A 15,389-nucleotide genomic window follows, 5' to 3' on the forward strand; every position below is an offset into this window, starting at 1 on the left:
AAATGCATATACAAATATTAATAGCGTTTAATGAGAACGAAAAGATGTGCGACATTTACATTGTGTTCATTTATTTACGATCCATAACTAGCCCCGGAGATGGGCTATCCAATGTCAAACCAACTTTACCACGGTTGCACACCAGCCGGCTGAAACTAATTGGTGAGAAAAGTTGACTAGCAACAGCTAGCCTAGGCGACTTCAAGACACAAGACCTGGTAAGTTATCTATATGGTTGAGTGACTAACTTTGTATTGTTTCGGCAGGGTGAATGGACATCTCTTGTTTGGCTTGAGTCATGGCCACTTAATTTCTTTCTGAAAACGAGGCCAAATCAGGAAGTTCATACATTTCCTTCTCTCTCCCACTCTCCCTCAGATCTCTGAACTGCTGCAGTGTAGAGGTGTATAAGCGGATGGGGACTCTCTACTCAGAGATGAGTGTCCATGAGCGTTCCCTAGACTTCTTTATAGACCTGCTGCACAAAGACCAGCTGGATGAGACTGTACACGTGGAGCCTCTCACCAAGGCCATCAAGTACTACCAGGTAGGCAATACACACCCTGAACACTCGCGACAGAGAACACACACTTCACACACAAACTCTTGTTGACACTCAATATATAACACACAATGGCCCGCACATGCTGTACACTCTTGAGAAAGAGCTAGGACCAAGACGTACTATTGCTTCACCATACCATTTATTTGGCTAGTTACTTGACCACTCTTGACAGAGAACACTCCACACGCTCTGTCCACTCAGTTGTGCTCATTCTCTCAACTCTATACACACACACACACACACACACACACCTCAGCACTGACATACTATATACTATAAGTTAATCAATGCTATGAGTAGGGCCTTGTAAGCTACTCATTGACTAATCTGTTTTTATTTTGCAGCAACTGTACAGCATCCACCTGGCGGAGCAGACTGAAGATTGCACCGTGCAGCTGGCTGACCACATCAAGGTACAACCATCCTTCATCAACAAAATCACTATTACATTTTATTAAGAAAAACATTATTTTCTTATACAATTGCTAGAAAGACTATATTTAAAAAAAGAAAATACCCTTGTAGCCTATTACAAACATATCTTCCCTAAATTCAGTTATAACACTGAACCGAATTTGACCTCTGACCTTTGAACTCTGACCTCCAGTTCATCCAGAGTGCGTTGGACTGTATGGGTGCTGAGGTGGTGCGTCTCAGGGCCTTCCTGCAGCCGGGGCAAGAGGGGGCTGACCTGAACATCCTGCTGAAGGACCTAGACACATCCTGCAGGTCTAATACAATACTAATATGTCATTTCTATGTAGATCAATTTATCTCAGTTTATATTTTTGTTATTTACCCCCTGCAGCGACATCAAACAGTTCTGCAAGAAGATCAGACGCAGGATGCCAGGGACCGACGTGCCAGGGGTGCCTGCCGCTCTGGCCTTTGGCGCACCGGTATGCGCCTTGTTGGGGGATGGGGTTCCGGGTTGGGGAGTTTTAGCCCTGGGCCAAGTGTTTCACAGTATCTTTGGAGCTCCGATATAGACCACATTTCTTAGGTCTTGCACCTAACCCAAACCCACTGTGCTGGCGTTTGGAGCGCAGGGCCAAGTGTTTACAGTAGCTCATAAAGTACAGTAATGCAACTCAACTTTGCATTTGTGGAACCGGGACTACTGCATGAGAATTTGACTGACAGTTCTGTGGACCAATGGCAGGTGTCAGAGACTCTAACGGACTGCAGGCGTCAGCTGACGCGGGTGGTTGCCGTGCTACAGGAGGTAGCTGCGGCGGGGGCGCAGATGGTCGCCCCTCTAGGGGAACAGGAGGGGCTCAACACCCTCAAACTGGAGGACGTGGCCTTCAAGGCTGTTGAACAGGTACAGTGACCATATACTGAATATAGATTGAACATAGACTGATCATTGCATGTTTGCGATTGACTACATTGCAGTTGGATTGCACGGAATCATTGATCTAGTATTAAAAATCCCCTTGAGGGACTCATGAGTGGCGCAGCGGTCTAAGGCAATGCATTGCAGATCTGAGGCACCACTACAGTCTGGGGTTCGATCCGTGACATGGAGCCCCATAGGGCGGCGCACAATTGGCCCAGCGCCGTCCAGATTAGGAGAGAGTTTGGCCAGGGAACTTTCCTTGTCTCATTGCGCTCTAGCGACTCCTTGTGGCGGTCCGGGCTCCTGCAACCTGACTTCAGTCGAAAGGTGTTTCCTCTGACACATTGGTGCGGCTGGCTTCTGGGTTAAGGGAGCAGTGTGTGAAGAAGCAGCGTGGCTTGGCGGGTCATGTTTTCGAGGATGCATGTCTCGACCTTCGCCTTTCCCGGGCTGGTTGGCGAGTTGCAGCGATGAGACAAGATCGTAGCTACTAATTGGGTATCACGAAATTGGGGTGAAATTACAATAAAAATAATAACAATAATAAACAGAAAATATCACCTTTACATCCCAAAGAACTACTTTGTGATCAAGATTAGTGATTCTGTCTTGCTCAAACTGACCCCTTCAAACACTCTGACAGTCTCTGTCTCTCCCTCCTCTCCAGGTGTATGGGTCCCATGGCCTGAACCCCCATGAGTGTCTGCGTCAGTCCTGCAGCTCTGTCATCTCCACCATGAACAAGATGGCTACCGCCATGCAGGAGGGAGAGTATGACGCCGAGCGACCACAGGGAATGGTATGTACGGGACTAGGGCTGGGGGGAGTATGACACTAGGTGGGAGGTATGGCTGGAGACTGAATGTCTTAAAATTTTCTAGCCTTTTCAAAACTAAGAATGTTACGTCTGTAGCACTTTTGCCCCCATTTAATTTAATCACTCTCTTCCCCTTCTCTCCCTGCATAGACTCCCCCGGTAGAGGCTCGTGCAGTGGCCCTCAGGGCAGAGATCACTGACGCAGAGGGTCTGGGAGTCAAACTGGAGGACAGAGACACCGTCATCAAGGAGCTCAAGAAGTCCCTCAAGATCAAGGTACGGTCATGTCTCTCCTTTCTCTCTCGCACACACAAAGATGCACACGGTTATTCTCATCCTTGTACTTTTTCTTATACACACACATTTTCCCCCTCGCGTTGCACATGCACCGTCTCTCACATGAACACCCGCACACTCTCACTCACTCTCCGTCTCTCTCTCCCACCTTCCTGTCTCTCTAACCCAGGGAGAGGAGTTGAGTGAGGCCCACGTGCGTCTCAGCCTGCTAGAGAAGAAGCTGGATACGTCCACTAAAGATGCAGACGAACGCGTGGAGAAGATCCAGACCAAACTGGATGAGACCCTCGCCCTGCTGAAGAAGAAAGAGAAGTAGGACCGGGGAACACGGTGGCTGTGGGACTATTAAGGAAGGAAGGAGGATTTTGTAGAATCAGGACACTTCTGTCTGTGTATAGTTGTGTGCAATGGATTTTGCTTTCTCCTATCCCAGTGCCTTTCAGATCAACATATGGGAGATGTAAGAGAGGAGTAGGGGTGAAGATGGTAGATAGTCTGTTTGGTGGAGAGATGGCATATTTTCACCTAATATAAGTGTTTTTGCATCGTTGCCTGCTGTAGAGCCAGGAGAGGACATTATTTTAATTCACATAGTAGATGTATTACATTGATCAAGTATTTGTGTATAACCTACGTTTTTTTTTTCACTCTCTCTCCCTACCCCCCACTCTACATCCCTCCATCCATACCTCCCTCCCCAACCCAGGGAGTTTGAGGAGACCATGGACGCCCTGCAGGCAGACATCGACCAGCTGGAGGCAGAGAAAGCGGAGCTGAAGCAGCGTCTCTCCAACCAGTCAAAGGTGACCATCGAGGGCCTCAGGGCCCCGCCTGCCTCTGGCATCGCATCCATCATCTCAGGAACCGCCGGAGGTGAGTCTCCTGAGTCTTTTGATACCTCGCACGCCTTTATACCTATATAACGCACCTGACACCTCACATTATACCATCACTCATATTCTGATGAAGCTGTTTCAGAAGATTGACATGGAAAAAGCCATGTAGTGTTTGTGCGAAATCAACTTTAGTCGTGAATTTGTACTTAGAAAATCGCCCGATAGACAATGTTATCGCCTCCTAGCGGCCATCCCAAAAATGTCAAATGCTAATGTAAAATGTAAAAAAAAAAGACTGCGAGCTCGCATGCTACAGGAGGGACAGGGTTATCATGACATTGACAAAAGCAAATTATTGGAGCTAAATCTTTTCCAGCAGCCTGCCCTATTCCATTCTGGTGGAGCTGTGGCACGAAAGAGGTGTGTAGGCCTGTCTGTAGTGATGGGCATCTTTCCATTTTCAAGACGATTCGATACCTATCTAGATACATGAGCGATATGTTTTAGTTTGAAGCGATTGGTTTGATTAGAGGAACGGTTCGATGCGGTACAATTCGGTGCACTAACATTTGTTGCATACACACAAGCTTTCCATTCTAAATGAAAATCTGCTGCTGATGGAGATCATGAGCTGGATCTGTCTGAGGAGATGTGTGTGTGTATGATGTATGTAGGCACCTGAGCTAAGCCAGAAGAGAAACTTTACCACCCCACTATCACGGAACCCAAACCGGCTGCGTGCGTGCGCCATCGTGCATACATTTATTTTGTCCCCCTACACCAAATGCGATCACAACATGCAGGTTAAAATATCAAAACAAACTCTGAACCAATTACATTAATTTGGGGACAGGTCGAAAAGCATTAAACATTTATGGCAATTTAGCTAGCTAGCTTGCAGTTGCTAGCTAATTTGTCCTCGGAGTTGTTATTTTACCTGAAATGCACAAGGTCCTCTACTCCGACAATTAATCCACACATAAAACGGTCAAACGAATCGTTTCTAGTCATCTCTCCTCCTAGGCTTTTTCTTCTCTTGACTTTATATTGCGATTGGCAACTTTCATAAATTAGGTGCATTACCGCCACCGACCTCGTTCGTCTTTCAGTCACCCACGTGGGTATAACCAATGAGGAGATGGCACGTGGGTACCCGCTTCTATAAACCAATGAGGAGATGGGAGAGGCAGGACTTGCACCGTGATCTGCGTCACAAATAGAACTGACTTATATTTTAGCCCTTGGCAACGCAAACGTTCGTTGGCGCAATAATTGAATAATATTGATTTCTAAATTTATTTTTCAACGGTTGCGCACACGAGTCAGCCTGTTTGTTAAGTGTTAGCATTTTGTCATCCAACCCCCCCCGCCCCCACACTTTTGATCTGAAATCACCATCACCCGCTAATTAGTTTGTCATTTTAGCAGATAAAAAGTGTTAGAGCTAGATTGAATTGAAACATTTGGTATAACATAGCCAATGAGTATAGAGCACAACTTTGGATTTCACCCTGTCTCATAATTGAATGGTTTAGACAGTTTACGTTTGGACAAGACTTGGTGATTGCTGTCCTCGTTGTGAAATTATCAACTTTACCATGTATATCTAAAATATACAGATTTTTGTTTCAAGCAAAACTACCAAAACAAATTGTTCAGGTTCACCCTCAGCAATAAAATGAAATTGAATGTAAGCGCCCCCGATCAGCATGTGAGCCAGATGAGTTATCTCTGGCGGTAGCTTATGCTACTTTTATTCCGGTAAAACACAATTTTCAAAAGCACATTTGATAAAAATAACCTACGATATTACATTGGTTGACGCTCAACTAATAAAGCGTAATTTTGCGCAAGCTATTTTACAAACATTTGAATACTGAAGGTGATGTTCACTTGTGCAAGATCAGGAATAGGCCTACATTTTTGCTGGTCAGCGTGAAAAGCTGCACACATCGCAGAGTTTGACTAGGCTACTGATATTGCCTGCCTGGGGTTGATGCAAAATTACTTTTAAATCAATGACTGTCAACACAATTACATGCTTAGTTCGACACTGAAGGTGAGAGGTATTTTCTTATTTGGACACTGAAGGTGAGAGGTATAAGATGAGAGGTACACTATATATACAAATGTATGAGGACACCCCTTCAAATTAGTGGATTCGGCTATTTTAGCCACACTCGTTGCTGACAGGTGTGTAAAATTCAAATCAAATCAAATCAAATTTTATTAGTCACATACACATGGTTAGCAGATGTTAATGCGAGTGTAGCGAAATGCTTGTGCTTCTAGTTCCGACAATGCAGTAATAACCAACAAGTAATCTAACCTAACAATTCCACAACTATTACCTTATACACACACAAGTGTAAAGGGATAAAGAATATGTACATAAAGATATATGAATGAGTGGTGGTACAGAACGGCATAGGCAAGATGCAGTAGATGGTATAGAGTACGGTATATACATATGAGATGAGTACTGTAGGGTATGTAAACATAAAGTGGCATAGTTTAAAGTGGCTAGTGGTACATGTATTACATAAAGATGGCAAGATGCAGTAGATGATATAGAGTACAGTATATACATATGAGATGGGTAATGTAGGGTATGTAAACATTATATTAAGTGGCATTGTTTAAAGTGGCTAGTGGTACATTTTTACATAATTTCCATCAATTCCCATTTTTAAAGTGGCTGGAGTTGAGTCAGTATGTTGGCAGCGGCCGCTAAATGTTAGTGGTGGCTGTTTAACAGTCTGATGGCCTTGAGATAGAAGCTGTTTTTCAGTCTCTCGGTCCCTGCTTTGATGCACCTGTACTGACCTCGCCTTCTGGATGATAGCGGGGTGAACAGGCAGTGGCTTGGGTGGTTGTTGTCCTTGATGATCTTTATGGCCTTCCTGTGACATCGGGTGGTGTAGGTGTCCTGGAGGGCAGGTAGTTTGCCCCCGGTGATGCGTTCTGCAGACCTCACTACCCTCTGGAGAGCCTTACGGTTGTGGGCGGAGCAGTTGCCGTACCAGGCGGTGATACAGCCCGACAGGATGCTCTCGATTGTGCATCTGTAGAAGTTTGTGAGTGCTTTTGGTGACAAGCCGAATTTCTTCAGCCTCCTGAGGTTGAAGAGGCGCTGCTGCGCCTTCTTCACGACGCTGTCTGTGTGGGTGGACCAATTCAGTTTGTCCGTGATGTGTACACCGAGGAACTTAAAACTTTCCACCTTCTCCACTACTGACCCGTCGATGTGGATAGGGGGGTGCTCCCTCTGCTGTTTCCTGAAGTCCACAATCATCTCCTTTGTTTTGTTGACGTTGAGTGTGAGGTTATTTTCCTGACACCACACTCCGAGGGCCCTCACCTCCTCCCTGTAGGCCGTCTCGTCGTTGTTGGTAATCAAGCCTACCACTGTAGTGTCATCCGCAAACTTGATGATTGAGTTGGAGGCGTGCATGGCCACGCAGTCGTGGGTGAACAGGGAGTACAGGAGAGGGCTCAGAACGCACCCTTGTGGGGCCCCAGTGTTGAGGATCAGCGGGGTGGAGATGTTGTTACCTACCCTCACCACCTGGGGGCGGCCCGTCAGGAAGTCCAGGACCCAGTTGCACAGGGCGGGGTCGAGACCCAGGGTCTCGAGCTTGATGACGAGTTTGGAGGGTACTATGGTGTTAAATGCTGAGCTGTAATCGATGAACAGCATTCTCACATGGGTATTCCTCTTGTCCAGATGGGTTAGGGCAGTGTGCAGTGTGGTTGCGATTGCGTCGTCTGTGGACCTATTGGGTCGGTAAGCAAATTGGAGTGGGTCTAGGGTGTCCGGTAGGGTGGAGGTGATATGGTCCTTGACTAGTCTCTCAAAGCACTTCATGATGACGGAAGTGAGTGCTACGGGGCGGTAGTCGTTTAGCTCAGTTACCTTAGCTTTCTTGGGAACAGGAACAATGGTGGCCCTCTTGAAGCATGTGGGAACAGCAGACTGGGATAAGGATTGATTGAATATGTCCGTAAACACACCAGCCAGCTGGTCTGCGCATGCTCTGAGGACGCGGCTGGGAATGCCGTCTGGGCCTGCAGCCTTGCGAGGGTTAACACGTTTAAATGTTTTACTCACCTCGGCTGCAGTGAAGGAGAGCCCGCAGGTTTTGGTAGGGGGCCGTGTCAGTGGCACTGTATTGTCCTCAAAGCGGGCAAAAAAGTTGTTTAGCCTGTCTGGGAGCAAGACATCCTGGTCCGCGACGGGGCTGGTTTTCTTTTTGTAATCTGTGATTGACTGTAGACCCTGCCACATACATACCTCTTGTGTCTGAGCTGTTGAATTGCGACTCGATTTTGTCTCTGTACTGGGACTTAGCCTGTTTGATTGCCTTGCGGAGAGAATAGCTACACTGTTTGTATTCGGTCATGCTTCCGGTCACCTTGCCCTGGTTAAAAGCAGTGGTTCGCGCTTTCAGTTTCACGCGAATGCTGCCGTCAATCCACGGTTTCTGGTTTGGGAATGTTTTAATCGTTGCTGTGGGTACGACATCGTCAATGCACTTCCTAATGAACTCGCTCACCGAATCAGCATATTCGTCAATATTGTTGTTGGACGCAATGCGGAACATATTCCAATCCGCGTGATCGAAGCAGTCTTGAAGCGTGGAATCAGATTGGTCGGACCAGCGTTGAACAGACCTGAGCGCGGGAGCTTGTTGTTTTAGTTTCTGTTTGTAGGCTGGAATCAACAAAATGGAGTCGTGGTCAGCTTTTCCGAAAGGGGGGCGGGGGAGGGCCTTATATGCGTCGCGGAAATTAGTATAACAATGATCTAGGGTTTTTCCAGCCCTGGTAGCACAATCGATATGCTGATAGAATTTAGGGAGTTTTGTTTTTAGATTAGCCTTGTTAAAATCCCCAGCTACGATGAATGCAGCCTCAGGGTGTGTGGTTTCCAGTTTACAAAGAGTCAGATAAAGTTCGTTCAGGGCCATCGATGTGTCTGCTTGGGGGGGAATATATACGGCTGTGATTATGATCGAAGAGAATTCCCTTGGTAGATAATGCGGTCGACATTTGATTGTGAGGAGTTCTAGATCAGGTGAACAGAATGACTTGAGTTCCTGTGTGTTGTTATGATGATCACACCACGTCTCGTTAATCATAAGGCATACCCCCCCGCCCCTCTTCTTACCAGAAAGATGTTTGTTTCTGTCGGCGCGATGCATGAAGAAACCAGCTGGCTGCACCGACTCCGTTAGCGTCTCTTGAGTTAGCCATGTTTCCGTGAAGCAGAGCACGTTGCAATCCCTGATGTCTCTCTGGAATGCTACCCGTGCTCGGATTTCATCAACCTTATTGTCAAGAGACTGGACATTGGCGAGTAGTATGCTAGGGAGTGGAGCGCGATGTGCCCGTCTCCGAAGCCTGACCAGGAGACCGCCTCGTTTGCCCCTTTTACGGCGTCGCACAGGGTCGCCGGCTGGGATCAGATCCATTGTATTGGGTGGAAGGCAAAACACTGGATCCGTTTCGGGAAAGTCATATTCCTGGTAGGAACGATGATGAGTTGACGTTAATCGTATATTCAGTAGTTCCTCCCGACTGTATGTAATGAAACCTAAGATTACCTGGGGTACCGATGTAAGAAATAACACATAAAAAAACAAAATACTGCATATTTTCCAAGGAACGCGAAGCGAGGCGGCCATCTCGTTTCGGCGCCGGAGCACACAGCCATGCAATCTCCATAGACTAACATTGGCAGAAGAATGGCCCGTACTGAAGAGCTCTGACTTTCAACGTGGCACCTTTCCAACAAGTCAGTTCGTCAAATTTCTGCTCTGCTAGAACTGCCCCGTTCAACTGTAAGTGCTGTTAATGTGAAGTGGAAACGACTAGGAACAACAATGGCTCAGCCGCGAAGTGGTAGGCCACACAAGCTCACAGAACAAGACCGTCAAGTGCTGGAGCGCATAGTGTGTAAAAATTGTCTGTCCTTCACGCTTCACCATCTGGCAGTCCGACGGACGAATCTGGGTTTGGCGGATGCCAGGAGAACACTACCTGTCTGAATACAGGGTGCCAGCTGTAAAGTTTGTTGGAGGAATAATAGTTTGGCTGTTTTTCATGGTACGGGCTAAGCCCCTTAGTTTCAGTGAAGGGAAATCTTAACGCCACAACATACAATGACATTCTAGACGATTCTGTGCTTCCAGTTTTGTGGCAACAGTTTGGGGAAGGCCCTTTACTGTTTCAGCATGACAATGCCCCTGTGCACAAAGCGAGGTCCATACAGAAATGGTTTGTTGAGATCGATGTGGAAGAACTTGACTGGCCTGCACAGAGCCCTGACCTCAACCCCATCGAACACCTTTTGGATGAATTGGAACGCTGACTGCGAGCCAGGTCTAATCACCCAACATCAGTGTCAGACCTCACTAATGCTCTTGTGGCTGAATGGAAGCAAGTCCCTGCAGCAATGTTCCAACATCTAGTGGAAAGCCTTCCCAGAACAGCGGAGGCTGTTATAGCAGCAAGGGGGGGACCATCTCCATATTAATGGCCATGATTTTGGAATGAGGAGTTCGATGAGCACGTGTCCACATTCATTTGGTCATGTAGTGTATTTTTTTAAAAGACATTTTTAGCGGAAAACATTTTGTGAACCGCCGATTTCATAACGTTTGAATAAATTTCTGACCAAATGGGTCCAGTGGAACGACGGGTCCACTCATACCGCTGTGTATCAATTAATCATTACATCCCTACCGGTCGGTGTGTGCCGAAGCATGCAAATGGAGCGAGTGACACGCAGTCAACAGTCGAGTAATGGGTTGTAAATCATCATGGGCTGCAGAGCAAGCAACTCTGCTGTCCTCAACTGGTTATAATTATAAACTGATTTGCATTTTTGCCTCATCCTCTCTTATTAGGCCTAGGCTACTAGACTATACGTTGTAGGTAAGGTTGCACATGTTTGGAATAATATGTAAATGGGCATAGGCCAACTACAGGCTACGCATCGTTTCTTTCATAAGCTTTGCTCAGCTGTAGCCCAAGTTACATTTTTTGACTTATTTTTCCATCTTGTTTGCTCAATTTCAATTCTTGTGGCCTAAAATATTTGCCATTCAAAATAAAGCTGTGATTAAGAATAGCATAGACTCCGACTTTCATGATTGTTCCCATTTTTAAAAGCTGCAACTTTAAGACAAACACTTTATTAGCATAACTGGAATTTATCCATATGGATAGGGCCACATTTGAAATGTTCCTAATATAAGAACTATAAAAGGCATATGCATGACCATGGTAGCAATTGACAGGGAACACTTTGGAGATGATGAGGAAATGATCCGATCAAAGGTGAGGACGCAATGGTTGTGTTGATTTGATGTGCATTTTACATTTACTGTACTTTTCACAACATTTTGTAAATAACGAAATCTGAAAATACTCGTGTTACATCCAGTAACAATACGAATATTCATTGACATTTTTGAAGTAGGTGCAAGATAAGAAAAAAAACGATTGCAAGGTTTTAAGCGAGCGGTCTAATTGGTGTCTTCAAGTGGCCATACACCTCTCCCAGACTGTGCACAGTTACTAAGTAATTTCCATGCACTTTTATGACTCCAGGAAAGAGCCTTCAACTACCCGGTGCTTTTTTTTTTTTAGCTCGTAGCTTTGCCATTTAGGAACTGAAGCACGCACACTTGTTTGGGACACAGTCCTGCGTCGACCACCATCACACACATTACTGTTGCTGTTTACCCTAGCCTAAAACACCGGTACATTTATAAATTGCAATCTGGGTCAGGTAGGCATCATTTGAAAGCTGGTTCTATTGCCAACATGGCTAGCTAAGTTCTAAAATACGATCTTACAGTGTTGGGTTTTCAAAAGGCACTTCAGACAAACAGATTGTACTTTTGGTGTGCATAGAATGGAGTCATGAGTGCATTCAGATGTTGGTCGAACAGAGCGATCATAATCGTTGATAGTGTAAATGACGTGAGTTTTCAAATATGGGAATGTAGAGTGCACATCTGGACTCATGGGTGTGCGGTTTGCTTGTATGACATCGAAGCGGTATTTATTGTAATTGTTAACGTCTCATCTTTCAGAACACATCAACTCATATCGATTTACAGCATTTCCCTCACTTAGACAGCAAATGTGCAAAAGTAGTCCAATTAGCGGGAGGGAGGGAGGGGGGGGGGGGGTGTCTTATCACGCGATGTGCTCTAGTTTATAACGGCTGTCTGTCAAAATCTACAGCGCTGTGAAGAGAGAACCTGAGCTCTGACGTCATGTATAGCATGTTACTGTACAGCCACTGCATTCCAATTGAGTGGAAAGGGATACTGCTAATATTATATTTCAATTAGTAGGATAAGGGTCTCATGCATAATGTCTGTCTTATAGTGCTTTGCTCAACTGTAACCTAAGGTTTGTTCAAATTTCAAATTTGTTCTCTCATTATTACCTCAGGCCTACCATGTTTATAGGTAATTCAGGTTATTAAAATAAAACGTTACTTTCTGAGAAAGATCATGAAAGCGCGATGGTAGAGAAATCCAGTATGCATTAAACTGAAAGAGTGCCTTTAATAGGCCAAGTCATATTCGTATCAAATGGAGAGAAAATTAGTCTTTTAATCAATACGATTTAATAAAAATGTACTTTGTTTATTGGCCCAGATCATCTGACATTCGAGAGAGAGAAAAAAAAAAACATTTTCTGAACGGACATTTTGCGCTGTTTTGGTGAAACTCTTAGCTCTGCCTACGTTGTTCTCTTGCATTCTGTAAATATAACATATTTTTTGAAATTGACTATAGCCAAAATAAATATATAGGCCATTTTCTCAATGTCACCCATGAAATTCTCTGCTGGCTTTGCCTGACTCTGCTTTTTACTGTGTGGCCACAGTCAAGCTGAAATAGGCTTGGTATCGTCTGTCACATCACCATCGATGATGGCTGTCAATCATCCTCGATAGACGGTGCTAACTTAATATCATCCAATCCTAAAGCCATGTTGTGATTAGGGTTTATAATCTGCTAAATATGTTCTGACTGTTTTAATTTACAAATGTCTTACCCCTCCTTATCTCCCCCTTCTCTCCTCCTCCCGCCCCCTCCCTTCCTCCTCTCCAGCGGGTGTTGCCCCAGGGGCAGGGGGCCTGTCTGGGCCGGTGCAGGTGGTGGACTCCCCTCTCCTCCGTCAGCAGGTGGAGACCCAGAGACTGGGCATCAAACACCTGAAGAACGAGAACAACAGACTGAAGGTCAGACCACTGCAGGGAACTGACTTGTGTGTGTGTCACTTTTAGTGCCATCTCTATTCTGTCCTAATCAAAATATGGATTCATTCTTTCTCTTGTTACCAGTAACGAGAACCCTATTTTTGAAGATCATTGAAGTCTGTCTGTGTTGTATGCTTTTCTTGATGTAGTTCATTGAACAGTCTATTTATCATGGAACGTGTATTCACTAGGAGTTCATTGAAAGTAGTCCATTCCTTTTCATTGTACATGTATGTTTCTGACTGTAGTTAGCTCTGTGTTGATGACTGTGTCTCTGTCTCTATTGATAACTCTCTGTATATCGCTCTCCTCCAGGCAGAGAAGATGAGAGCCCAGTTAGCCTCCCTCCCTCCCCTCCACGTCCCCAAGCTTCCTCTGAGAGAGGCCTCCATCTCTCCCCCTGCTGAGGGGCCTCTCCACGGGGCTCTCTACAGGAAGACAGACCAGCTCCTGGGGACCCTGCTCAAGATGAGCGCCGCCGTTAAGGTGGTCGACATCACCGGGAAGACTCCAGGTGGGAGGGATGTGGGTGTTTTTGTGTGACAGGAAGACACCAGGTCTGTGTGTGTGTCTAAAGGGTTTTGTGAGTGTGTAGCGTAGTTTATATTGTTTTTCAGTACGTGTGTATTTGAGTTAGATAATAAAATCTAATATGTACCATCTCTTTCTCTCCTACAGTGAGTGCGAGTGCTCAGCTCCTGGACCAGACAGCTCGACTGCAGTCTCTGAGTGACGCTCTGGACAAACTGAAGGTGACCTGAATTTATATGATCAACCCTAGTAATAATCATAGTATTTCTCTACACCACAGACCGATTTTGTCCACTAATCTCTCGATCATGGAAATGGACACAACAACATCTCTCTCTCTCTCAGGGTGAAGTGTCAGAGCATGTGGTTTCTCAGCAGTCTGGGGCGAAGGTCTCCTCTGACTTTGCCACCTTCCCCATTTCCTCCTTTGTCAAGGTAACACACACATCAGACACTTCGTAGGCACTCACATAAATACAATAGATATCTGGTTTAGGCATAAGACTGTATTTGTTGTCCTTTGACCTGTTCTTCTCAGGCCAAGGAGGAGAAGCAGGGGGGTACGGTGTTCATAGGGCGCGTGGCCATCCCATGTGCCAAGGGCCAGGAGCAGGTGCACCGTCTCGTCCTATCACAGCAGCACCTGCAGCAAGTGCACCGCCTTCTCATGACCTAAGATGCCATCCCATGGGCCTGCAAGCTCCTCCAATCAGAGCACAGCAGATGCAAAAAATGTTTTTTTCAGTTCCAGTCCCTTTCCTATTGTTCATCAGATTCTCTCAGGACACGTTGTTACACTACACCACCTGGTCAAAGGTATTACACATCTATGCCAAAGAGACAAGTGTTCTCGTCTAAATACTTCATACAGTAATTGTTATTCTTTACCAACACGTTCTACATGATTGTCAGTCTTTTTAAAGCAGCTTTTGAGTGACTCAACTCGTAAATGTTGCATCTCTAGAACTGATTTTAAAGTATGGAGAAACAAACGACAAAATGTATGCACACCAAGCGAGTTGATGATGGAGCAGAAATTAGTTAACCATAGGGAAATGGCACAATTATTCATGCATTGCACTTTTTGTACTGTGGTGATTATTTAAATCTACACCTACCTGTGTAAACCAGCAGTCAGGACCAAGCAAATTCACCACTGAAATAAATGCCATTTAGCCACGTTAATGTGTTATTCCCATTTTGAGAGACTACTTTATTCTAGATCAAACCTAGGGTGTCAAAAGGCACCCTATAACATGACAATGAAGTTACAAGTCATACACCTTTAACTTCTGAGACGGGACGCTAATTTGATAAATGTAGGGTGTATGACATGCCAACAGCAACCAGGTTTCACTGATTTATAAATAGTGTTGGTATTCACAAGTTCAGTTAGACCATCATATGTACCGGTGTCGAGACCTTAGTCATTATGGTAGATGAATGCAAGTATGTCTGGGTGGAAAAGACATGATTTGTAAATGCTGAAGATTCTAGGATGTGGCTAGTGTTTAAAGTTAAACCTCAAAAGCCATTATACTGTTTAACATGTTCCTACTCCAGTGTTCATTGAAGACCATGTAAGACAACACAGTGGACTGACGGGAGGCTGTATGACTGTCCTGTATTCTAAAACAGACCAATAAAGTTCTTACCTAACAAAATTGATTACTTGGTAACATGAAATTCCTTCCATGCCTAGACCTGGACTA

The 15,389-nt window shown here is 45.3% G+C and overlaps 1 protein-coding gene across 8 annotated transcripts in view; it reads left to right on the forward strand.

Annotated features, from left to right (window-relative positions):
• Positions 1–15,345, forward strand: part of LOC139534879 (dynactin subunit 1-like) — a 34,031-nt gene extending 18,686 nt beyond the window's left edge. For all 8 annotated transcript variants that reach the window (XM_071334396.1, XM_071334397.1, XM_071334398.1 and 5 more), the window contains 14 exons: positions 379–547; positions 910–978; positions 1,173–1,294; positions 1,374–1,464; positions 1,728–1,889; positions 2,575–2,706; positions 2,875–3,000; positions 3,191–3,333; positions 3,728–3,894; positions 12,998–13,128; positions 13,462–13,660; positions 13,825–13,898; positions 14,023–14,112; positions 14,216–15,345. In XM_071334396.1, coding sequence (XP_071190497.1) covers positions 379–547; positions 910–978; positions 1,173–1,294; positions 1,374–1,464; positions 1,728–1,889; positions 2,575–2,706; positions 2,875–3,000; positions 3,191–3,333; positions 3,728–3,894; positions 12,998–13,128; positions 13,462–13,660; positions 13,825–13,898; positions 14,023–14,112; positions 14,216–14,353 — 1,813 coding nt within the window. In that variant the 3' untranslated portion in view covers positions 14,354–15,345. The remainder of the gene's footprint in view (positions 1–378; positions 548–909; positions 979–1,172; positions 1,295–1,373; positions 1,465–1,727; positions 1,890–2,574; positions 2,707–2,874; positions 3,001–3,190; positions 3,334–3,727; positions 3,895–12,997; positions 13,129–13,461; positions 13,661–13,824; positions 13,899–14,022; positions 14,113–14,215) is intronic.
• Positions 15,346–15,389: the final 44 nt, after the last annotated feature.

The sequence above is a fragment of the Salvelinus alpinus genome, chromosome 11, assembly GCF_045679555.1.
Source record: "Salvelinus alpinus chromosome 11, SLU_Salpinus.1, whole genome shotgun sequence".
Taxonomy (NCBI): domain Eukaryota; kingdom Metazoa; phylum Chordata; class Actinopteri; order Salmoniformes; family Salmonidae; genus Salvelinus; species Salvelinus alpinus.